Source organism: Nomascus leucogenys, chromosome 21 (assembly GCF_006542625.1).
Source record: "Nomascus leucogenys isolate Asia chromosome 21, Asia_NLE_v1, whole genome shotgun sequence".
NCBI classification, from domain to species: Eukaryota; Metazoa; Chordata; class Mammalia; order Primates; family Hylobatidae; genus Nomascus; species Nomascus leucogenys.
The window spans coordinates 19,812,928-19,838,660 of record NC_044401.1 but is presented as its reverse complement, the minus strand read 5'-3'; the positions used below and the strand labels follow the sequence as shown (position 1 = coordinate 19,838,660).

Below are 25,733 nucleotides of genomic sequence, written 5' to 3'. Positions count from 1 at the left end.
AGGAAAAAAAACTAAACAGAAATCCTGGAACTTAAGAATTCAATTAATGAAACAAAAAATACAATCAAAAGCTTCAACAATAGACTAGACCAAGAAGAACTTCTGAACTTGAAGACAGATCTTCTGAAAAAACACACACATAAAAAAAGAAAAAAAGAATTAAAAAATGAAGAAAGCCTACATGACATATAAGACACCATAAAATGACCAAATATTCCATTTTCAATGTCCCAGAAGGCAAAGAGAAAAACTGAAGGGATAGAAAACATATTTCAAGAAATAATAGCTGAAAACTTCCCAAGTTGAGCAAAAGATTTATTTTTATTATTTTATTTTTAATTTTTACCTTTTTAGAGGTGGGGTCTCCCTCAGCCACCCAAGCTAGAGTAGAGTGGTGCAATTCTAGCTCACTGCAGCCTTGAACTCTGGGGCTCAAGCAATCCTCCCACCTCAGCCTTCAAATCTAGCAAGAGATTTAGACATACAGATACAGGAAATACAGAGATCCTCAAATAGATACAATACAAAAAGGTCTTCTCCACAGCACATCATGGTCAAACTACCAAGTCATAGAAAACAAGAAAATTCTAAGAACAGCAAAAGAAACATGTCTAGACACTTATAAGAGAATCTCCATCAATCAAAGAGCAGATTTCTCCACAGAAAACATGCAGGCTGGAAGAGAATGAGATGACATATTTGAAGTACTAAAAGAAAAAAAAAAACTGCCAGCCAAAGATACCATACCTAGCAAAGTTATCCTTCATAAATGAGTAAGAGTTTTTCCCAGATAAGCAAAAGCTAAGGGAACTCTTCACCACTAGACAGGCCCTACTTACGTTAAATGCTTAAGAGAATCCTACACCCAGAAGCAAAATGGCACTATCTAAAATAATGAACATACCCAAAAGTACAAAACTAACTGTTGAACAGATATACAAATGAAAATGACAAAGGAGTTGAACACTGTCACTACAGAAAACCACCAAACTGAAGTGATAAATGATAAAAGTGGAAGAAAGAAAAAAAGGATATATAAAACACCCAGAAAACAATTTACAAAATGCAGGAGTTAAGTCCTCATCTATTAATAATAGCCTGAATGTAAAAGGATTAAATTCCCAACTTGAAATATATGAGCCAGGCACAGTGACTCATGCTTGTAATCCCAGCACTTTGGGAGGCTGAGGTGGGTGGATCACCTGAGGTCAGGAGTTAGAGACCAGCCTGACCAATATGGTGAAACCCCATCTCTACTAAAAATACAAAAATTAGCCAGGCATGGTGGTGGGCATCTGTAGTCCCAGCTACTTGGGAGTCTGAGACAGGAGAACTGCTTGAACCTGGGAGGTGGAGGTTGCAGTGAGTCAAGATTATGCCACTGCATCCAGCCTGGGCAACAGAGCGAGACTCTGTCTCAAAAAAAAAAAAAAAACCCAGAAAGATATGAAGTGGCTGAATCCATTTTTTTAAAATGACCTAACTGTATGCTCCCTACTCACGTCACCTATGAAGACATACATTGACAGGAAAAAAAAAAAAAAAACATTCCACACAAGTGGAAACCAAAAGCATGCAAGAGTAGCTATACATACATCAAACTTTAAGTCTGCTTTCGGTTTCCATTTGCAGATTTTAAGTCATGCTTTTGGTTTCCATTTGTAGACTTTAAGTCAAAAACTGTAAAAAGAGACAAAGAACAACATTATATAATGATAAAGGGATAAGCTAAGAGGACATAATTCCAAATATACACGCACTTAATATTAGAGAACATAGAAATATAAAGCAAATATTATTAGATCTAAAAGAAGAGACAGACTCCAATACAAAAATAATGGAGATTTCAACACCCTATTCTCAGTAGTGGACAGATCATCAAGACAGAAACTGAACAAAAAAGTATCAGACTTAATCTACACTATTGATCAAATGGGCCTAACAGACATTTACAAAACATTTAATCCAAGGCTGCAGAATACACATTCTTCTCATCAGCATATGGAACATTCTCCTAGACCATATGTTAAGACACAAAACAAATCTCAATAACTTTTTAAAAATCAAAATCATATCAACTATCTTCTCAGACTGCAATGGAATAAAACTAGAAATCAGTAACAAAGGAACTTTAGAAACTGTACATGGAACTTAAACAACATGCTCCTGAAGAACCACTGGATCAAGGGAAAAAAAATAAAAAAGAAATTTAAAAAGTATTAAAACAAATGAAAACAGAAATACAGCATACCATAACATATGGGATCCAGCAAAAGCAGTGCTAAGAGGGAAATTTATAGCAGTAAACACCTAAATCAAAAAGTAGAAAGATTTCAAATAAACAACCAAATGATGCATCTAAAAAAAACTAGAAAAGCAATAACTAAACCCAAAATTAGTAGAAACAAAAAGATAATAAAGTCATAGACTAAATGAAATATAGTAAGAAAAATTAAAAGGATCAAAATAAGGAAAAATTGTTTTTTAAAGACAAACAAAAATCACTGGCCATACCGATGAAGATTAAAAAAAAAAAAGGACACTGAAATAAATACAATCAGAAACAAAAAAAGGAGGCATTAAAACTGATACCACAGAAATACAAAGAATAATTAGAGGATATTATGAACAAGTATATGCCCGCAAATTGGAAAATCTCAAGAGACATACAACCTGCAAGATTGAACCAGGAAGAAAGAGAAAACCTGAACATACCAGTAACAAGCAACAAGATCAAAGCAGTAATAAAAGGTCTATCAACAAAGAAAAGCCCAGGTCTGGACAGTTTTATTGCTGAATTATATCAATCTTATAGAGAGGAACTAACACCAATTCTTCTCAAACCATTCCAAACAACTTAAGAGGAGGAAATTTTATCTAACTCATTCTACAAGGCCAGCACTACTCTGATAATAAAACTACACAAGGACATGAAAAAAAAGTTCAGGCCAATATGAGCAACACAGATGCAAAAATCCTCAACAGAACACTAGCAAACAGAATCCAACCACACATCAAAAAAGATAATGCACCATGATCATGTGAGATTTATCTCAGGGATGCAAGGATGGTTCAACACACACAAATCAATAATTGTGACAACTCATATTAGAATGAAGGGCAAAAACCATGTGATCACCTCAACAGATGCAGAAAAAGCATTTGATAATATTCAATATCCCCTCATGATAAAAACTCTCAAAATAATAGGCAAAGAAGTAACACATTGCAACATGATTAAGGCCCTATATGACAAATCCACAGCCAAATTATACTGATTGAATAAAACCTGGAAGCCTTTCCTCAAAGAACTGGAACAAGACAAGGATGCCCACCTTCACCACTCTTATTCGGCACAGTCCTAGAAGTCCTATCCAGAGCAATTAGGTAAGAGAAAGAAATAAAGGGCATCCAAATTAGAAAAGAGGCAGTCAAATTATCCCTCTTTCCAGATGACATGACCATACATATAGAAATACCTAAATACTCCATCCAAAAATTCTTATAACTAATAAATTCATTAAAATTGCAGGACACTGAATCAACACAGAAAAATCAGTTTGCATATACCAACAATGAACTAGCTGGAAAAAAAATAAAGTAATTCCACTTAGAACAGCTACAGAATAAAATACCTAAGAATAAATTTAACCATAGAGTTGAAAGATCTCTCAATTGGAAACTACAAAACACTAATGAAAGAAATTAAAGAGGACATAAACAAATGGAAAGATATCCCAAGCTCATGGATTAGAACTAATAGTGTTAAAATGACCATATTTCCCAAAGCAATCTGCAAATAAAATGTAATCCCAATCAAAATGCCAATGCCAATGATATTCTTCCTAGAAAGAGAAAAACCAATCCAAAATTTCATATGGAACCACAAAAGACACCAAATAACCAAAGCAATACTGAGCAAAAAGAACAATGCTGGAGGCATCACACTATCTGACTTCAAAATATATTACAAAGCTATAGTAACCAAAACAGCATGACATTGGTATAAAAACAGCTGGGTGTGGTGGTACACACCTGTAGTCCCAGCTATTCAGGAGGCTGAGGAGGGAAGATTGCTTGAAGTCAGGAGTTCAAGGGTACAGTGAACTATGATCATGGACTGCACTACAGTCTGGATGACAAAGCAAGACCCCATCTCTTTAAAAAACAAATACATAGACCAATGGAACAGAATAGAAAACCTAGAAATAAATCCCCATATTTAGAGTCAATTGACTTTCAACAAAGCCACCAAGAACATATACTGCAAAAGGACACCCTCTTCAATAAATGTTGCTGGGAAAACTAGATATCCATATGCAGAAGAATGAAACTATACCCCTATTTCTCACCATATACAAAAATCTACTCAAAATGGCTTAAAAATTTAACCATAAGACCTGAAAATGTAAAACTTCCAAAAGAAAACAGGGGAATAACTATATGACATTGGTCTGAGCAATGATTTTTTAGATTTCACCCAAAAAGCACAGGTAACAAAAGCAAAAAACAGACAAAAGGGATTACATCAAAATTAAAAGCTTTTGTACAACCAATGAAATCATTTTCAGAGTGGAGAGACAACCTATAGACTGGGAGATAGTCACAAATCATACATCTCACTAGGGATACATACATACCTAAAATATGTAAGGAAACTCAAACAACTCTATAAAAAGAAAATAAATAATCCAATTTTAAAAATGGGTAACAGAATGAATAGACATTTATCAAAAGAAGATAATGGGTGCAGCACACCAACATGGCACATGGATACATATGTAACAAACCTGCACATTGTGCACATGTACCCTAAAACTTAAAGTATAATAATAATAATTTTAAAAAAAGAAAAAAAAGAAGATATACAAATGTCCAATAGACATATGAAAAAATGCTCAACTTCACTAATTAGGGAAATATAAATGCCTTAGTCTGTTTCGTGTTGCTGTAACTGAATACCTGAGACCAGGTAATACAATATAATGAACAGAAATTTATTTAGCTCACAGCTAATCAAGCTGAAAAGTTTGAGACTGGGTGGCTACATCTGGCAGCTTCTAGTGAGGGCTTCCTGCTCTACATAGCATGGTAGAAAAGTGTAAGAGGAAGCAGGAGTGTGCAAAAAGACTAAACAGGACAAACAGGTTTATAACAACTCATTCTCATGAGTACATGTGATATTTGGTACATGCACAGAATGTGTAATGATAAAGTCAAATTATCTGGGGTATCCATCACCTCAAGTATTTATCATTTCCATGTGTTGGGAACATTTCAATTCCTCTCTTCTAGCTATTTAAAAATATACAATGCACTACAGTCACCCTACTCTGCTACTGGATATTAAAACGTATTATTTCTATCTAACTATATAGTAGCCATTAACCAAATTCTCTCCATTGCCCCCCACCACACATATACTTCCCAGCCTCTAGTGTTTATAATTCTACACTCTGCCTCTATGAGATCAACTTATTTAAGCTCTCACATATGAGAGAGAACATCCAATATTTATCTAGAAAGAAGTGCCTGTCTTATTTCATGTAATGACCTCTAGTTCCACCCATGTTGCTGCACATGACAGGATTTCATTTTTTTTATGGCTGAATGGTATTCCATTATGTATACAGACACTGTATTTTCATTATCCACTGATGGGACACTTAGGTTGATTCTGTATCTTTGCTATGGTGAATAGTACTGCAAAAAATCATGGTAGGTGCATGTATCTCTTTGGTATGTTGACTTCCTTTCCTTTAGATAAATACCAGTAGCAGGACTACTGGATTGTACAGTGGTTCTATTTTTATGTTTCTTTTTAAAATTTTTTTGTTTTTTTTGTTTCTTTTTTTTTATCTATTTTAGTTTTCTGAGAAATCTCCATACTGCTTTCCATAATAGTTACACCAATTTACATTCCCACCAACAGTGTATGAGAGTTCCCTTTTCTCCACATCCTTGCCAACATCTGCTATTCTTTGTCTTTCTAACGGCCATTCTAGCTGAGGTAAGATGATATCTCATTGTAGTTTTGATTTGCTTTTCCCTTATACTTAGCAATGCTGAGCACTGTTCACATACCTGTTTGCCATTTGTATGTCTTCTTTTGAGAAATGTCTTTTTATGTCACTTGCACACTTTTTAGTGGGATTATTTGTTTATTTTTACTGTTGAGTTGTTTGGATTCCTCATATATTCTGGGTATCAGTCCCTTCTTGGATGAATAGTTTACAAACATTTTCTCCCATTCTGGAAGTTGTCTCTTCACTCTGTTGACGAGTTGGCTCCTTAGCTGTGCAGAAGCCATTCGGCTTAATATAGTCTCATTTATGTATTTTTTGTTGTTGCCTGTGCTTTTGAGGTCTTAGTCAAAAAATCTTTGCCTAGACCAATGTCCAGAAGCATGTCCCCTATGTTTTCTTCCAGTGGTTTTATAGTTTCAAGTCTTACGTTTAAAGTATTTAATCTATCTTGGGTTGATTTTTTATATGTGGTGAGAGATAGGGGTCTAGTTTCACTCTTCTGCATATTTTCCCAGGATCGCTGTTGAAGAGGGTGTCCTTTCCCCAGTGTATGTTCTTGGCACCTTTTGTTGAAAATCAGTTGGCTGTAAATACATGGATTTATTTATAGGTTCTCTGTTCTGTTCCACTGGCCTATGGATCTGTTTTTATACCATGCTGTTTTGGTTACTATAGCCTTGTAATGTATTTTGAAGTCAGGTAGTGTAATGCCTCCAGTTTTATTCTTTTCACTCAGGACTGCTTTGGCTATTTGGGCTCTTTTTTAATTCCATATGATCTTAGGGTTAAGATTAACAAATTCATCTTAAGGGAAGAAAGAACTAACGCTTGGTTTAAGGAGTTCAGTATTTGTTAAATTAAATGGGGAGGCTAACAAAGCCATAACAATTGCTTTGGCAGCAATGGTGATGACAATAGTGGACTCAGGAACACATGTTGGCACCCTCTCTGTAGAAGACTTCAGTAACATCAACTATAGCAATATCCTTTAATAGTACTTTCGATATCAGCACCAATAAGAGAGACACAAAAATAATAACTAACTTTTAATAATCACCTACTAACTTCCTGGCATTATACTTGGGACTTTACATGGATCATCTCCTTAAATCTGCACACTAACCCAATAAGGTGTGTATTATTATCCCTGCTTTAAAGACAGGGTAAGAAACTTGCCCAAGGTAAGTCAGTGTATTAGCAGTATAGCTAATATCTTAATCCAGATGTCTGGCTCCAAAGTTCATGCTTATTCCAAATACACGAATCAAATAAAATTGTCACTAAGAGAATGATTTTCAAGGTCCACATCAAAACCACCTGGAAATTCCACATCTATTTAGAAAGGATTTAAAGGAGAGCTAGTGTTCCCACTGAATAGTTTTTGGGGAATGACTGGAAATATTATACCTATTAATATTATTAAACCTTAGCCCCAGAATGGCATAAAGGCAGAAGTGTACAGATTACAATTTGATTGTTTCATACAATCTTTAAAAGTGCAATTTTTCATAACAACATAAATGTGCACTGACATCATCTGAGTTCCATGGCAATGGCACATCATAAGTTTTTTCTTTTAATCTTTTTCCTTTTTTTTGCTCATCATTTGACTTAAAGCTCAATCATCACAACTTTTTCTCCAACAGAAAGTACCTTCAATAATATTTTCATTTATTTTATTTATAATATTTTATGGGCACAAAGAATTCTCAGAAGTGAGATTGAAAGGAAAAGAAACTGGATCCCTTCCTTACACCTTATACAAAAATTAATTCAAGATGGATTAAAGACTTAAATGTTAGACCTAAAACCATTAAAATCCTACAAGAAAACCTAGGCAATACCATTCAGGACATAGGCGTGGGCAAGGACTTCATGTCTAAAACACCAAAAGCAATGGCAACAAAAGCCAAAATTGACAAATGGGATCTAATTAAACTAAAGAGCTTCTGCACAGCAAAAGAAACTACCATCAGAGTGAACAGGCAACCTACAGAATGGGAGAAAATTTTTGCAACCTACTCATCTGACAAAGGGCTAATATCCAGAATCTACAATGAACTCAAACAAATTTACAAGAAAAAAACAAACAACCCCATTAAAAAGTGGGCAAAGGACATGAACAGACCCTTCTCAAAAGAAGACATTTATTGTGGCACATATACACCATGGAATACTATGCAGCCATAAAAAATGATGAGTTCGTGTCCTTGTAGGACATGATAAATGGAAAACATCATTCAGTAAACTATCGCAAGACAAAAACCAAACACGCATTTCACTCATAGGTGGAATTGAACAATGAAACTCATGGACAGAAAGGGAACATCAACTCGGGACTGTGTGGGTGGGGGAGGGGAGGACAGCATAGGAATACACTAATGCTAAATGACGAGTTAAGGTGCAGAAATCAACATGGCACATGGATACATATGTAACAAACTGCACATGTGCACATGTACCTAAACCCTAAAGTATAATAAAAAAAAAAAAAAAAAAAAAAAAGGTACAGAAAGAAAAGTAAAAAAAAAAAAAAAAAAAAAAAAAAGACATTTATGCAGCCAAAAAACACATGAAGAAATGCTCATCATCACTGGCCATCAGAGAAATGCAAATCGAAACCACAGTGAGATACCATCTCACACCAGTTAGAATGGCCATCATTAAAAAAATCAGGAAACAACAGGTGCTGGAGAGGATGTGGAGAAATAGGAACACTTTTACACTGTTGGTGGGACTGTAAACTAGTTCAACCATTGTGGAAGTCAGTGTGGCGATTCCTCAGGAATCTAGAACTAGAAATACCATTTGACCCAGCCATCCCATTACTGGTTATATACCCAAAGGACTATAAATCATGCTGCTATAAAGACACATGCACACGTATGTTTACTGCGGCACTATTCACAATAGCAAAGAGTTGGAACCGACCCAAATGTCCAACAACGATAGACTGGATTAAGAAAATGTGGCACATATACACCATGGAATACTATGCAGCCATAAAAAATGATGAGTTCATGTCCTTTGTAGGGACATGGATGAAATTGGAAAATATCATTCTCAGTAAACTATCGCAAGGACAAAAAACCAAACACCGCATGTTCTCACTCATAGGTGGGAATTGAACAATGAGAACTCATGGACACAGGAAGGGGAACATCACACTCCGGGGACTGTTGTGGGGTTGGGGGAGGGGGGAGGGATAGCATTAGGAGATATACCTAATGCTAAATGACGAGTTAATGGGTGCAGGAAATCAACATGGCACATGGATACATATGTAACAAACCTGCACACTGTGCACATGTACCCTAAAACCTAAAGTATAATAAAAAAAAAAAAGAAAAGAAAAAGAACATTTTTGTGAGGTAGATAGGGCATTCAAAATTACTTCTCTTTTTACAACTCAGAAAACTGAAGTTTACATTAAATGACATAAGCATTAACCCAAGTGCAAAAAATTTAGTATACAGTGAGCTAAGTCCTAGGTATAAATGCAAATAAGACACAATACCTCTTCTCCTCAAGGAGCTCATGGTATAGCAGAGGAGGTAGAAATAAACAGCTATACTGCAACGTGGATAGGTACTTTTGTTGTTGTTGTTGTTGTTATTGTTTTTTGTGTGTTTTTTGAGATGAAATTTCACTCGTTGCCCAGGCTGGAGTGCAATGGTGCGGTCTCAGCTCACTGCAACCTCCACCTCCCAGGTTCAAGCAATTCTCTTGCCTCAGCCTCCCGAGTGGCTGGGATTATAGGCCCCTGCCACCGTGCCCGGCTAATTTTGTATGTTTAGTAGAGACAAGGTTTCACCATGTTAGTCAGGCTGATCTCGAACTCCTGACCTCAGATGATCCACCTGCCTCGGCCTCCCAAAGTGCTGGGATTACAGGCGTGAGCCACCATGCCTGGCTGTTGTTTTTGAGACAGGGTCTTGCCCTGTCACGCAGGCTAAGATGCAGTGGCAATCACAGCTCACTGCAATCTTGAACTCCTGGGCTCAAGCAATCCTCCCACCTCAGCCTCCCAAGTAGCTGAGACTACAAGCATGTACCATCACACCTGGCTCATTTTCTTCATTTTTAGCAGAAACAAGATCTCACTATGCTGCCTAGGCTGGTCTTGAACTCCTCGCCTCAAGTGATCCTCGTGCCTCAGCCTCCCAAAGGGCTAGGATTATAGGCATGAGCCACTTGATAGATACATTACTAATTTCCCCAATTACACATTACATTTAGTAACTGAATAATGCCACCGAAATTCTCATTTTGGGGGAAAAACTTAGCAAGAGACCTAATAAAGTAGAAAGTTAAAACTGTCTTTACTAATTCACTAAGTAGAACCTAGATGACAATATTTTCCAAAAGAAGAAAAATTCAAGAATTCATAGAAATTAAAGAGTTTAAAATAATAAAATTTGTTGTAGATATTTAAAAAGGCAACTATAAGTACTATTTAATGTAATTAGGCTTACAATAGAAATACAAACCAGAAGTTAGCTTTGGATAGTTTGGGGGGAAAAAAATTAAGATAATCAACTTTTCATTTATATAAAAAGTATCCTACAGGCTGAACACAGAAAATAAAAAGAGAAGCTTCAGAAGCTTGTAGCAAATGGAAGTTTATAAATCTAATAGAATTTACTAACTGACCATCCCTAGCTTTGTGCCACAGATTTTTTCTTATTTCCAGTTCACACACAATCCTCTCCTAGAGCTTAAAACAAAGGCAACTTCAGATCTGCATTTCTCTTATTGGCACAACAAGCTACATTTGTCAATGGAATTCAGCTTTTCCATTTGTTAATGGAAAATCTCAAACCAATTTTTAAGGAATGTGTTCAGCCATTCATTCAAAAAATATTTACTGAGCACTAAGTACTAGTTAAAATTCTGGGGTCTGAATATAAAAATAACAGACAAGGCCGGGGCAGTGGCTCACACCTGTAATCCCAGCACTTTGGGAGGCCGAAGCATGCAGATCACGAGGTCAGGAGATCGAGACCATCCTGGCTAACACGGTGAAACCCTGTCTCTGCTAAAAATTATAAAAAATTAGCTGGGCGTGGTGGCACGTGCCTGTAGTCCCAGCTACTTGGGAGGCTGAGGTAGGAGAATCACTTGAACCTGGGAGGCAGAGGTTGCAGTGAGCGGAGATCGCGCCACTGCACTCCAGCCTGGGTGACAGAACGAGACTCTGCCTCAAAAAAATTAAAGTAAAATAAAATAACAGACAAGACTGAATGGGTAGATGGACAGATGGACAAATAGAACAGAAAAAAAGAGGGGAATAGACTAATGTCAGAGGAATGGATTTCAATTACACCAGACAAACTGGGATACTGAAATAGGTTACCAGATTTTCATTAAGTATCTGTATCCATTTTTCCAAAATACAAGTATGGTGGCCAGTGGTTCTGAAACACATTATTAACCATGGACTGTTGGTTCCAATAGCCATTCCAGCCACCAGCGGAGAAAAATAATACCAGCTATCAGAGCACATTTACCTCACATTTAGCAATAATGTATCTGTGAAAAAGAACAGGGAAGGATACATAAAAATAAATATAATTATTTTGAGTAAAGTTATCACTAAACATACCTTTCAGATAAATAACAGCTCTTGTGAGGGTTTAGACTTTGATAAGATTCTAGGCTGCCATCAGATGATGAAGAAAGTTGCTCTGATTGCAAGTTGTCTGTATCACTCAAACTTCCCTCAGTTACAGGTGGGGTCCTTATGTATTTTCTTCCTAACTCCGTTCCCAGGACATTCGTCAATATAACTCTGGGTATCCTGTCACACAGAATAACAAACACTGTACTGTACTGAAGTTTTCAGTTAAAAAAAAAATGTATTCCAGGAAGCTGAATTTTCAATCATTGCCATCTTAGCACAAGAAAGCCGTTCGAACTATACTACCCTAGAAATTAACCCATAAATACTCAAAAATTTAGAAAAACACAATCTTTTTCTTTATAGAAGCACTTGTTTCTTATCACTTATAACATAGATTAGCCTGCCACTACAATGTCTTTAATTATACTAATGGATGCCATTGAGGGGCTTAAAATTTTAACAAATTCTTCTCTAAAACTGCTTTCCTTTTCCAGAAATTATTAAAGACACAGCTTACTACAAATCAATTCAAGAAATCTTTGTTCTTCTCATTTAACAGAAATGTCTTTGATAAGTAATTTACATACTTGCAATTGGGAAATGACAAATGATAAATCCAACAAGACACCATTCAGATTGCATCTCTGGTAATGAAAGATTCCATAACTGAAACAGCACATATAATGGTGATAACATATATGCTAATATATAATAGCATCAGGAAAAGAGTCAATACATTTAAATGTTTAGAAAATTAAAGTTTCTGCTTAGATGGTTTTTCTTTTTTGAGACAGGGTCTCACTCTGTTGCCCAGACTGGAGTGCAGTGACACAATCACAGCTCACTGCAGCCTCGACCTCCCGGCTCAAGTAATCCTCCCACCTCAGCCTCTTAAGTAGCTGGGACTATAGGCACAAGCCACCACACCCAGCTAACTTTTTTATTTTCTGTAGTAACTATGTCTCATTATGTTGCCCAGGCTGGTTTCAAGTAGCTGGGACTATAGGCACAAGCCACCACACCCAGCTAACTTTTTTATTTTCTGTAATAACCATGTCTCATTATGTTGCCCAGGCTGGTTTCAAACTCCTGGGCTCAAGCAATCCTCCCACTTCAGCCTCCCAAAATTCTGAGATTACACGTGTGAGCCACTGCATCTAGCCTGGACTGTATTTTTAAGTCTCCAGACCATAAATTGGTGAGTTTTATATCAAATGCACTATATAAGCCTGACATCTTCTTAAACAGAAGATGTACATTTGATACATAAAGAAGTACATTTGGTATAAAATTAGTGCAATCTTTACTTTGCTGGCCAGTCATTATTATGAACATTACTTTGCCACACTACAATAATGCCTTCAATATTGATATTCAGCCCAGAATTCACTGGCCCAAGCCAAATTATTGTGACTTTTTTAAGTTCTTGTTATGTAATTTTAAAGTTTTCCAAATGCCCGGTTGACTGTTATCAATATGCCACTAGCAATACTTTACTTATACTTTGTTTGTAAGAAACAATATATAGAAAGGGCCGGAGTACAAGCATACCTCATTTTATTGTGCTTCACTTTACTGCACTTCACAGATACTGTGTTTTTCACAAATGCAAGGTTTGTGGCAACCTTGAGTAGAACACATCTATCAGCATGATTTTTCCAACAGCACGTGCTCACTTTGTGTCTCTGTGTCACATTTCGGTAATTCTCAAAATATTTCAATCTTTTCATTATTATTATATCTATTATGATGATCTATAATCAGTGATATTTGATGGCACAATTGTAATTGCTTTGAAGCACCACAAACCACGCACGCATAAGACATTGAACTTAATTAACAAACGTTGTGTGTGTTCTGACTACTTCACCTACCAACCATTCCCCTACCTCTCTCTCTCTCTCCTCAGGCCTCCTCCCTATCCCCTGAGACACAGCAATATTGAAATTATGCCAATTAACAGTGCTATCATGGCCTCAATATTCACGTGAAAGGAAGAGTCCCAAGTCTCTCACTTTAAATCAAAAGCTAGAAATGGCCGGGTGTGGTGGCTCACACCTGCAATCCCAGCACTTTGGGAGGTCAAGGTGGGACAATCACTTGAGGCCAGGAGACTGAGGCCAGCCTGGGCAACACGGCAAGACTCCATCTCTACAAAACATAATTAACGAGCCATCCAGCCATGGAAGTACATGCCTGTAGTCTGAGCTACTTCGGAAGCTGAGAGAGGAGCATCACTTGACCCCAGGAATTCAAGGCTGCAGAGAGCTAGGATTGCGCCACCTCTGTTTGCCTGGGAAAGAGAGCAAGTCCTTGTCTCAAAAAAAAAAAAAAACACAACTAAAAATTACTATTAACTTAGTGTGGAAAGCACGTTGAAAGCTGAGACAGGCTGAAAGCAAGACTGCTTGCTGCAAAGAGTCAAGTTGTGAATGCGAAAGAATAGTTCTTGAACAAATTTAAAAGTGCTACTCCTGGCCAGGTGCAGTGGCTCACACCTATAATCCTAGCACTTAGGGAGGCTGAGGCAGGCAGATCGCTTGAGGTCAGGAATTCAAGACCAGCCTGGCCGACATGGTGAAACCCCGTCTCTACTAAAAATACAAAAATTAGCCAGGTGTGGTGGCAGGCACCTGCAATCCCAGCTACTCAGGAGGCTGAGGCAGAAGAATCACTTGAACCCAGGAGGCTGAAGTTGCAGTGAGCCAAGATACTGCCACTGCATTCCAGCCTGGGCAACAGAGCAACACTCCATCTCAAAAAAAAAAAAAAAAAGGAAAAAAAAGTGCTACTCCTATGAATATACAAATAATAAGAAAGCAGAACAGTCTTACTGATGATATGGAGAAAGTTATAGTAGTCTGAACACAAGATCAAATCAGCCACAACATTCCCTTAAGCCAAAGCCTAACTCAGAGCAAGATACTCTCTTCAATTCTATGAAGACTGAGAGAGGTTAGGAAGCTGCAGAAGAAAAGTTGGTTTACAAGCTTTAAGAAAAGAAGTTGTCTCAGCCTGAGCAACATAGTGAGACCCTGTCTCTACAAAAAATAGAAAATGTTAGCTGAGTATGGTGGCATGCACCTGTAGCCTCAGCTACTCGGGAGACTGAAGTGAGAGGATCACTTTAACCTGGGAGATCAAGGCTGTAGTGAGCCATCATGGCGCCAGCTGGGAGGTCAAAGCTGAAATGAGCCATGCTGGGCAACAGAATGAGACCCTGCCTCAAAAAAAAAAAAAAAAAAAAAAACCAATAAAAAATAAAAATAAAAAACTATCTCCATAACATGAAATGCAAGGTGAAGCAACAAGTACTGATGGAGAAGCTGCAGCAAGTTATCCAGAAGATCTAGCTGGGATAACTGATGAAGGTGGCTACACTAAACAACAGATTTTCAGTGTAGATGAAAGATCCTTCTACTGGAATAAAATGACATCTAGGAATTCCATACCTAGAAAGGAAAAGTCAATGCATAAGTTCGAAAGACAGGCTGACTCTCTTGTTAGGGGCTAATGAAGCTGGTGTCTTATCTGTGAAGCCAGTGCTCAATTACCATACAAAAGATCCAGTGGCCCTTAAGAATTATGCTAAATTGGGCCGAGCATGGTGGCTCATGCCTGTAATCCCAGCACTTTGGGTGGCAGAGGTTGGCAGATAACTTGAGGTCAGGAGTTCAAGACCAGCCTAGCTAACACGGTGAAACCCCATCTCTACTAAAAAAAAAAAAAAAAAATTTGCCAGGCATGGTGGTGCACACCTGTAGTCCCAGCTACTTCAGAGGCTGAGGCAGGAGAATCACTTGAACCTGGGAGGCGGAGGTTGCAATGAGATCATGCCACTGCATTCCAGCCTGGGCGACAGAGCAAGACTCTGTCTCAAAAAAAAAGCTAAATCTACTCTGCCTGTACTCTAAAAATGGAAACTACAACGTCTGGATGACTGGATGACAGCACATCTGTTTACAGCATGTATCACTGAATCACTTACCACCACCTTTGAGAACTGCCACTCAGAAAAAAAAATAAATAAAATTCTTTTCAAAATATTACAGCTCGTTGACAATGCACCTAGTCACCCAGGAGCTCTGATGGGGAAGTACAAGAGAATTCGTGTTGTTTTCATGCCTGCTAATAAAACATCCATTCTATAGCCCATGGATCAAGAAGTAATTTCAAGTTTCAAGTCTTACAATTTAAGAAATACATTTCATATAGCTACCACAAACAGTGATTTCCTCTGATGGGTCTGGGAAAAGTAAACTGAAAATCTTCCGGAAAGGATTCATCATTCTAGATGCCTCTGCATAAAACAACAAAGGTAACAAAGTACAGTGAAGTTCACATTTTCACTTAAACAAAAGTGTACGCATATACTTGGAGACAGGGCCGGTTCAGTTCCAGACCCCCGCCATAAAGTGAGTATCACAACAAAACATGTCACAAGAATTTTGTGGCTTCCTAGTGAATATATAATTATGTTTACACTATCCTGTAGTCTATTAAGTGTGCAATGGCACTATGGCTAAAAAAATGCACATCCCCTAATTAAAAATTTTACAACTATTTTTCCCTACATAAACACACTATGTTCTTTTCATTATGTTCCAGACAGCATAACATTTTAGATCCTTGGAGAACTTTAAAATAAATTAGTCCTCTCTTTATTGTAAACATGAAGAACCCAAAGCTCAGAAAAGTTAAATAAGCTGCCCAAGTATAAGTAGCTTTCCTAGTGGAAGAACCTGAGCCTATTATCTTTGGCGGTTTTTCATCTGTCCTATTACATTATACTACATCCTCAATACTAATTTGCCAAAAGATTCCAGATAACTGAGACTGCCAATAGATACTTCAAGAAACTCCTGAAAATATCCATTTATACCATAATCAGAATAAAAAGTGCTGCAACAACTATCTAGAAAACCCAATAGTCTCAACACAAGTCAAGCTCCTTCAGCTGATAAAACAACTTGAACAAGGTTTCAGGATAAAAAAAAAAATCAATATACAAAAATCACTAGCATTCCTATATACCAACAACAGCCAAGTGGAGAGCCAAATCACAAAGGCAATCTCATTCATAACAGCCACAAAAAGAATAATATACCTGTGAATACAGCTAACCAGGGAGGTGAAAGATCTCTATAAGGAGAACTATAAAACATTACTTAAAAAAATCAGAGAAGACACAAACAAATGGAAAAACATCCCAGGCTCATGGATAGAAAGTATCAATATTAAAATGGCCACACATCCCAAAGCAATTTACAGATTCAATGCTATTCCTATCATACTACCAACGACATTCTTCATAGAATTAGAAAAAACTACTTTAAAATTCATATGGAACCAAAAAGAACCCCGTATAACCAAGGCAATCCTAAGCAAAAAGAAAAAAACTGGAAGAATCACCTTACCTCCCTTCAAACCATGTTATAGGGCTATAGTAACCAAAACACCATGGTACTGGTACAAAAATAAACACACAGACTAATGGAAAAGAATAAAGAGCCCAGAAATAAGACTACACACCTACAATTCTGTGATCTTTGACAAACCTGACAAAAACAAGCAATGGACAAAGAGCTCCATATTTAATAAATGATGCTGGGAAAAGAACTAGCCATATGCAAAAAATTGAAATTGAACCCCATTTTCACACCATATATAAAAATTAGCTCAAGATGGATTAAAGACTTAAATGTAAAACCTAAAAGTATAAAAAACCTAGAAGAAAATCTAGGCAATACCATTCAGGACATAGGCAGGCACAGGCAAAGATTTCATGACAAAAATGCCAAAAGCCATTGCAACAAAAGCAAAAATTGACAAATGGGATCTAATTAAACTAAACAGCTTCTGCACAGCAAAAGAAACTATTGTTAGAGTGAACAGACACCCTATAGAATGGGAGAAAGTTTTTGCAATCTATCCATCTAACAAATGTCTAATTTCCAGAGTTTACAAGGAACTTAAACAAATTAACACGAAAAAAAGCAAACAACCCCATTACAAAGTGGGCAAAGGACATGAACAGACACCTTTCCAAAGAAGACACACATGCAGACAATAATATTTTAAAAGCACAACATCACTGATCATTAGAGAAATAAAAATCAAAACCACAATGAGACGCACAGTGAGAAAACAATGTGAAGAGACACAGGGAGAAGACAGCCATCTACAAGCCAAAGAGAGAGGCCTGGCACAGGCCCTTCTCTCACAGCCCTCAAAATACCTTGACTGGATTTCTTGCCTCCAGAACTGGGAACAAAAGGGGATAATGGTAGATGGGAGGCAGACTAGATTGCAGCTCTGACTCGACAGACAGAGCAGCATGTGGAAGCTCGCATCATGAATTTTTGCTCCAGAACAACTGCAGGAATAAATCAGGAAGCCTAAGAGGACCCACACACCTCCTGAAGGAAGCAGAGTGAACCAGCATGACCCAGGACACCCCAAATACTGTGCTGGTATCCATGGCTGAGAGACCCATAGATGGTTCAGGCCACAAGACTCTGTGCAGACAACCGCCAGTACCAGCCCAGAGCCTGGTAGAATAGCTGGATGGCTAGATCCAAAAGAAAGATAACAATCACTACAGCTCTGCTCTCAGGAAGCCATATTCATAGGAAAAGGGAGAGAGTACTATATCAAGGGAACACCCTGTGGGACAAAGGAATCTGAACAACAGCCTTCAGCCCTAGACCTTCCCTCTGACAGAGCCTACTCAAATGACAAGGAACCAGAAAACCAACTCTGGTAATATGGCAAAATAAGGTTCTTTAACACCTCTGAAAAATCATACTAGCTCACCAGCAATGGACCCAAACCAAGAAGAAATCCCTGATTTACCTGAAAAAGAATTCAGGAGGTTAGTTATTAAGCTAATCAGGGAGGCACCAAAGAAAGGTGAAGCCAAATGTAAGGAAGTCTAAAAAATGAAGCCAAATGTAAGGTGTCCAAAAAAGAGGCGAAGGGACAAATTTCAAGGAGATAGATAGCATAAATAAAAAACAATCAAAATTTCAAGAAACTTTGGACACACAGAAATGCAAAATGCTCTGGAAAGTCTCAGCAATAGAATTGAACAAGTGGAAGAAAGAAATTCAGAGCTCGAAAACAAGGTATTCAAATTAACCCAATCCAACAAAGACAAAGAAAAAAGGATAAGAAAATATGAACAAAGCCTCCAAGAAGTCTGGGATTACGTTAAATGACCAAATCTAAGAATAATAGGTGTTCCTCTTTTACACTGTTGGTGGGACTGTAAACTAGTTCAACCATCGTGGAAGACAGTGTGGCGATTCCTCAAGGATCTAGAACTAGAAACACTATTTGACCCAGCAATCCCATTACTGCGTATATACCCAAAGGATTATAAATCATGCTACTATAAAGACATATGCACACGTATGTTTATTGCTGCACTATTCAAAATAGCAAAGACTTGGAACCAAGCCAAATGTCCATCAATGATAGACTGGATTGAAAAAATGTGGCACATTTTTTTATGGCCATGGAATACTATGCAGCCATAAAAAAGGATGAGTTCATGTCCTTTGTAGGGACATAGATGAAGCTGGAAACCATCATTCTCAGCAAACTATTGCAAGGACAAAAAACCAAACACCACATGTTCTCACTCATAGGCGGGAATTGAACAATGAGAACACTTGGACACAGGAAGGGGAACATCACACACCGGGGTCTGTTGTGGAGTGGGGGGAGGGGGGAGGGATAGCATTAGGAGATATACCTAATGTAAATGACGAGTTAATGGGTGCAGCACACCAACATGGCACATGTATACATATGTAACAAAGGTGCACATTGTGCACATGTACCCTAGAACTTAAAGTATTAAAAAAATTAAAAAAAAGAATAATAGGTGTTCCTGAGGAAAAAGAGAAATCTAAAAGTTTGGAAGACATATTTTGGGGAATAATCGAGGAAAGCTTTCCTGGCCTTGCTGGAGACCTAGACATCCAAATACAAGAAACTCAAAGAACACCTGGAAAATTCATCACAAAAAGATCATCACCTAGTCACATTGTCATCAAGTTATCTAAAGTTAATATGAAGGAAAGAATCTTAAGAGCTGTGAGACAAAAGCACCAGGTAACCTATAAAGAAAAACTATCAGATTAACAGCAGATTTCTCAGCAAAAACCCTACAAGCTAGAAGGGACTGGTGCCCTATCTTCACCCTCCTCAAACAAAACAATTATTAGCCAAGAATTTTGTATCCAGTGAAACTAAGCTTCATATACAAAGGAAAGATACAGTCTTTTTCAGACAAACAAATGGGAAGAGAATTTGTCACTACCAAGCACTACAAGAACTGCTAAAAGGAGCTCTAAACCTTAAAACAAATCCTAGAAAGACATTAAAACAGAACCTCTTTAAAACATAAATCTCACAGGACCTATAAAATACAAATACAATCTTAAAAACAAAAACAAAAAATAATGTATACAGGCAACAAATAGCACAATAAATGGAATAGTATCTCACATCTCAATACTAACATTTAATGTAAATGGCCTAAATGCTCCACTTAAAAGACACAGAATTGCAGAATGAATAAGAATTCACCAGCCAACTATCTGCTGCCTTCAAGACACTCACCTACCACTTAAGGACTCGCACAAACTTAAGGTAAAGGGATGGAAAAGACATTTCAGGGAAATGGACAGCAAAGGCAAGCACGAATAGCTATTCTTATATCAGACAAAACAAACTTTAAAGAAACAGCAGTTAGAAAAGACAAAGAGGGGCATTATATAAGGACAAAAGGACTAGTCCAACAGGAAAATATAAACATATATGCACCTAACACTGGAGCTCCCAAAATTTATAAAACAACTACTAATTGACCTAAGAAATGAGATAACAACACAATAATAGTGGGAGACTTCAATATCCCACTCACAGCACTAGACAGGTCATCAAGACAGAAAGTCAACAAAGAAACAGTGGATTTAAACTATACCCTGGAACAAATGGACTTAAGGTTTATATACAGAACATTCCATCCAACAACTGCAGAATATACGTTCTATTCAACAGCACATGGACCTTTCTCCAAGATAGACCATATGATAGGCCACAAAACAAGCCTCAGTAAATCTGAGAAAACTGAAATTATACCAAGCACTCTCTCAGACCACAGTGGAATAAAACTGGAAATCAACTCCAAAAAGAACCTTCAAAACCATGCAAACACATGGAAATTAAATAACCTGCTCCTGGTGATCACTGGGTCAAAAATGAAATCAAGATGGAAATTTAAAAACTTTTAGAACTGAACAACAATAGTGACACAACCTATCAAAACCTCTGGGACACAGCAAAGGCGATGCTAAGAGGAAAGTTCATAGTCTTAAATGCCTACATCAGAAAGTCTGAAAGAGTACAAACAGACAATCTAAGGTCACACCTCAAAGAACTAGAGAAACAAGAACAAATCAAACCCAAACCCAGCAGAACAAAAGAAATAACCAAGATCAGAGCAGAACTAAATGAAATTAAAACCAAAAAAAAAATACAAAAGATAAATGAAACAGAAAGCTGGTTCTTTGAAAAGACAAATAAAACTTATAGACCATTAGCAATATTAACCAAGAAAAGAAGAGAGAAAATCCAAATAAGCTCAATAAGAAACAAAACGGGAGATATTACAACTGACAACACAGAAATACAAAAGATCATTCAAAGATACTATAAACACCTTTATACTCATAAACTAGAAAACCTAGAAGAGAAGAATAAATTCCTGGAAAGATAGAACCCTCCTAGCTTAAATCAGGAAGAATTAGGTACCCTGAACAGACCAATAACAAGCAGCGAGATTGAAACGGTAATTTAAACATTACCAACAACAAAAGAAAGCCCAAGATCAGACGGATTCACAGCAGAATTCTATCAGACATTCAAAGAACTGGTACCAATCCTATTGACACTATTCCACAAGATAGAGAAAGAGGGAACCTTCCCTAAACCATTCCATGAAGACAGTATCACCTTAATACCAAAACCAGGAAAGGACACACAAAAAAAGAAAACTACAGACCAATACCCCCGATGAACACAGATGCAAAAGTCCTTAACAAAATATGAGCTATCTGAATCCAACAACATGTCAAAAAGATAATCCACTATGATCATGTAGGTTTCATATTAGGAATGCAGGGATGGTTTAACATACGCAAGTCAATAAATGTGACACACCACATAAACAGAATTAAAAACAAAAATCCCATGATCACCTCAATAGATGCAGAAAAATATTCAACAAAATCCAGCATCTCTTTATGATTAAAACTCTCAGCAAAATCGGCATACAAGGGATATACCTCAATATAATAAAAGCCATCTATGACAAACCCACAGCCAACATAATACTGAATGGGGAAAAGTTGAAAGCATTCCCTCTGAGAACTGGAACAAGACAAGGATGCCCACTCTCACCACTCCTCTTCAACGTAGTACTGGAAGTCCTGGCCAGAGGAATCACACAAGAGAAAAAATAAAGGGCATCCAAATCGATAAAGAGGATGTCAAACTGTCCCTATTTGCTGACGCTATGATCATTTACCTTGAAAACCCTAAGGACTCCTCCAGAAAACCCTAAGGACTCCTCCTAGAACTGATAAAAGAATTCAGTAAAGCTTCTGGATACAAGATTAATGTACATAAATCAGCAGCTCTTCTATACACCAACAGCGACCAAGCAGAGAATCAAATCAAAAACTCAACCCCTTTTATAACAGCTGCCAAAAAATAAAAATAAAATACTTAGGAATGTATCTAACCAAAGAGTCAAAAGACCTCTACAAGGAAAACTACAAAACACTGATGAAAGAAATCACAGACAACACAAACTGGAAACACATCCCATACTCATGGTTGGGTAGAATCAATATTGTGAAAATGACCATATTGCCAAAAGCAATCTACAAATTCAACGTAATTCCCATCAAAATACCACCATCATTCTTCACAGAATTAGAAAAAACAATTATAAAATTCAAAAGAAACCAAAAAAGTCCCTGCATACCCAAAGCAAGACTAAGCAAAGAGAACAAATCTACAGGCATCACATTACCTGAACTCATACTATAAGGCCATAATCACCAAAACAGCATGGTACTGATATGAAAATAAACACCTAGACCAATGGAAGAGAATAGAGAACCCAGAAATAAACCCAAATACTTACAGCCAAGTGATCTTCAACAAAGCAAACAAAAACAAAGTGAGGAAAGAACACTCTTTTCAACAAATGGTGCTGGGATAATTGGCTAGCCACACGTAGGAGAATGAAACTGGAGCCTCATTTCTCACCTTATACAAAAATCAACTCAAGATGGATTAAGGACTTAAATCTAAGACCTGAATCTATAAAAATTCTAGAAGATGACATTGGAAAAACCCTTCTAGACATTGGCTTAGGCAAGGATTTTATGACCAAGAACCCAAAACAAATACAATAAAAACAAAGATAAATTGCTGGGACTTAATTGAACTAAACAGCTTTTGCATACCAAAAGGAACAGTCAGCAGAGTAAACAGACAATCCACAGAGTGGGAAAAAATCTTCACAATGTATACATCTGACAAAGGACTAATATCCAGAATCTATAATGAATGCAAACAAATCAACAAGAAAAAAACAATCTCATCAAAAAGTGGGCTAAGGATATGAATAGACAATTCTCAAAGAAGATATACAAATGGCCAAAAAACATATGAAGAAGTGCTCAACATCACAAATGATCAGGGAAATGCAAATCAAAACCACAATGCAGTACCACCTTACTCCTGCTAGAATGGCCATAATCAAAAAATCAAAAAATAGTAGATGTTGGCATGGATGTGATGAAAAGGGAACTTTTCTACACTGCTGGTGGGAATGTAAACTAGGACAACCACTGTGGAAAAGTGTGGAGATTCCTTAAAGAACTAAAAGTAGAACTACCATTTGATCCAGCAATCCCACTCCTGGCTATCTACCCAGAGGAAAGGAAGTCATTATAGGCAAAAGCTACTTGCACACATGTGTTTATAGCAGCACAATTCGCAATTGCAAAAACGTGAAACTAACCCAAATGCCCATCCATCAACAAGCGGATAAAGAAACTGTGGTATAGGCCGGGCACAGTGGCTGACGCCTGTAATCCCAGCACTTTGGGACACCAAGGTGGGTGGATCACCTGAGGTCAGGAGTTCGAGACCAGCTTAGCCAACATGGCAAAACTCCATCTCTACTAAAAATACAAAGATTAGCCGGGCATGGTGGCACACACCTGCGATCCCAGCTACTTGGGAGGCTGAGGCACAAGAATATAGGCACTTGAACCTGGAAGGCAGAGGTTGCAGTGAGCAGAGACTGCGCCACTGCACTCTAGCCTGGATGACAGAGTGAGATTCTGTCTCAAAAATAAAATAAAATAAAAAAATAAAATAAATAAAATAAAATAAAGAATTAGATATGGTATCTGTAGCAAAGTCCAATTCCTACTTTACTGATGACAAAAATTAAAGTTCAGAAGGGTGAAAATGCAAAGAGAAGCAGTATGGCACAGGAATTAACAGCAAGGACTTTGAAGTTAGACCAACATAGGTTTGGATTCTTATTTTACCACCTTATAACTATAAATCTTTGGGCAAGTTAATTACCATAATTTCTACCTCTACACATTGATCTTCTCATCTCTAAAATGGGAAGAATAATATCTCCCTCATAAAGTTGTTAAGATTCAATGAGATAATAGATGGAAAGCAGTTAGCATAATTCCTGGCACATAGTAAATACACAATAAATGGAATAACACTTAATTTTCATATTTCTATAATAATTTTCATATTACTGTAGTCTTGCTCAAAGCTATAAACTACCCTTTCAAATAATACTTATAATTTACTATGCTCTGCAATCTTGATAAAAAAATCTTACTAGATGTTTGCAATTTTCAACATACAATTAAAGTATATAATTAAACAGCAATGACTACGGTACACATAGCTCTTCATAGCACACAGCCACGGCCCAAACACCTTTCATCAACTATTGAAAACTTATCCAGTTTGGGTACCCTGAGGAAACAAGGAATTTTGTGTGATAGCCTTAAAGAACACAAATCTATAAACTGAGAACTAAATTAACAATACCTAAGCTGTCTTTTGCAGTACAGGTTTATAAATTAGTACAGTCAAAGATATTCCAGGGCTAGCCAGCATTTCAGAAGTTCTGAATTTCTGCAAGGAATTAAGTATATAAAGGTGTATACTTCATCTTTCATGCTATCTCGATCTGGAAGGAAGAACTAAAAGTTCTCATTTCACACATTTACACAATTTTTCCTAAGTATGTAAACAGTATCAGTACATAGGATATAATTTATTTAATTTTATTTACTAATATTATGAAATCCCACTTCAAAATATCATAAATATACTAAACCAAAGCAGAAACAAATTTTGAAATGCAGTGAGAGGTAGCAGAAAGTATACTGGCCTGAGAAGTAGTACCATTTTCTGACTGTGTTTCTGCATGGTTATTCTCTCTGACTCTTAGTTTTCTCAATTGCAAACTACAAGTTCCTTCCTTAAATAGCAAGGAAACTGTCATATTCAAATAACTTAATAATGCAGGGAAAATTCTGAAGAACTAGAAAGAGCTATTAACATACAACTTCATATATAGAGCAAATTTTTAGAGAAATGAAGTCCTTGCTGAAAGATAACATAATTATATCCACTAATAAATCTATAATGAGCCAAAAAATTACAATACTAATTTAGTTTTCGTTTTGCTGCAATGAATTCCTTTCTAAAATTGTGCTATGTGGCATTTTAAGAGGATTCTCATAACTCTATGCTTGTCCCAGATGATATAATTTAAAGTATACCTTCTAAATCAGCATCTTAAAGGTATGTATAAAAAATTTAATATTTGAGTAACTTTATTAAAGAGATTCACAGATTAGTTTCCAAATTTGTTCTTTTATTAAACTAAATTTTAAGTGAATAATTATCACTCAACTAGATTACTGGCTTTAAAAATCTTAAAATGACAG

The 25,733-nt window shown here is 36.9% G+C and overlaps 1 protein-coding gene across 10 annotated transcripts in view; it reads right to left on the bottom strand.

Annotated features, from left to right (window-relative positions):
- The window catches only part of SENP7 (SUMO specific peptidase 7), a 182,446-nt gene that overhangs the window by 65,715 nt on the left and 90,998 nt on the right, over nt 1–25,733 (bottom strand). For 4 of the 10 annotated variants that reach the window (XM_003261745.4, XM_004091726.3, XM_012501064.2 and 1 more), the window contains one exon: nt 11,632–11,826. The exons of the other annotated variants lie outside the window; for them this stretch is intronic. In XM_003261745.4, coding sequence (XP_003261793.2) covers nt 11,632–11,826 — 195 coding nt within the window. The remainder of the gene's footprint in view (nt 1–11,631; nt 11,827–25,733) is intronic. 10 annotated transcript variants of the gene reach the window in all.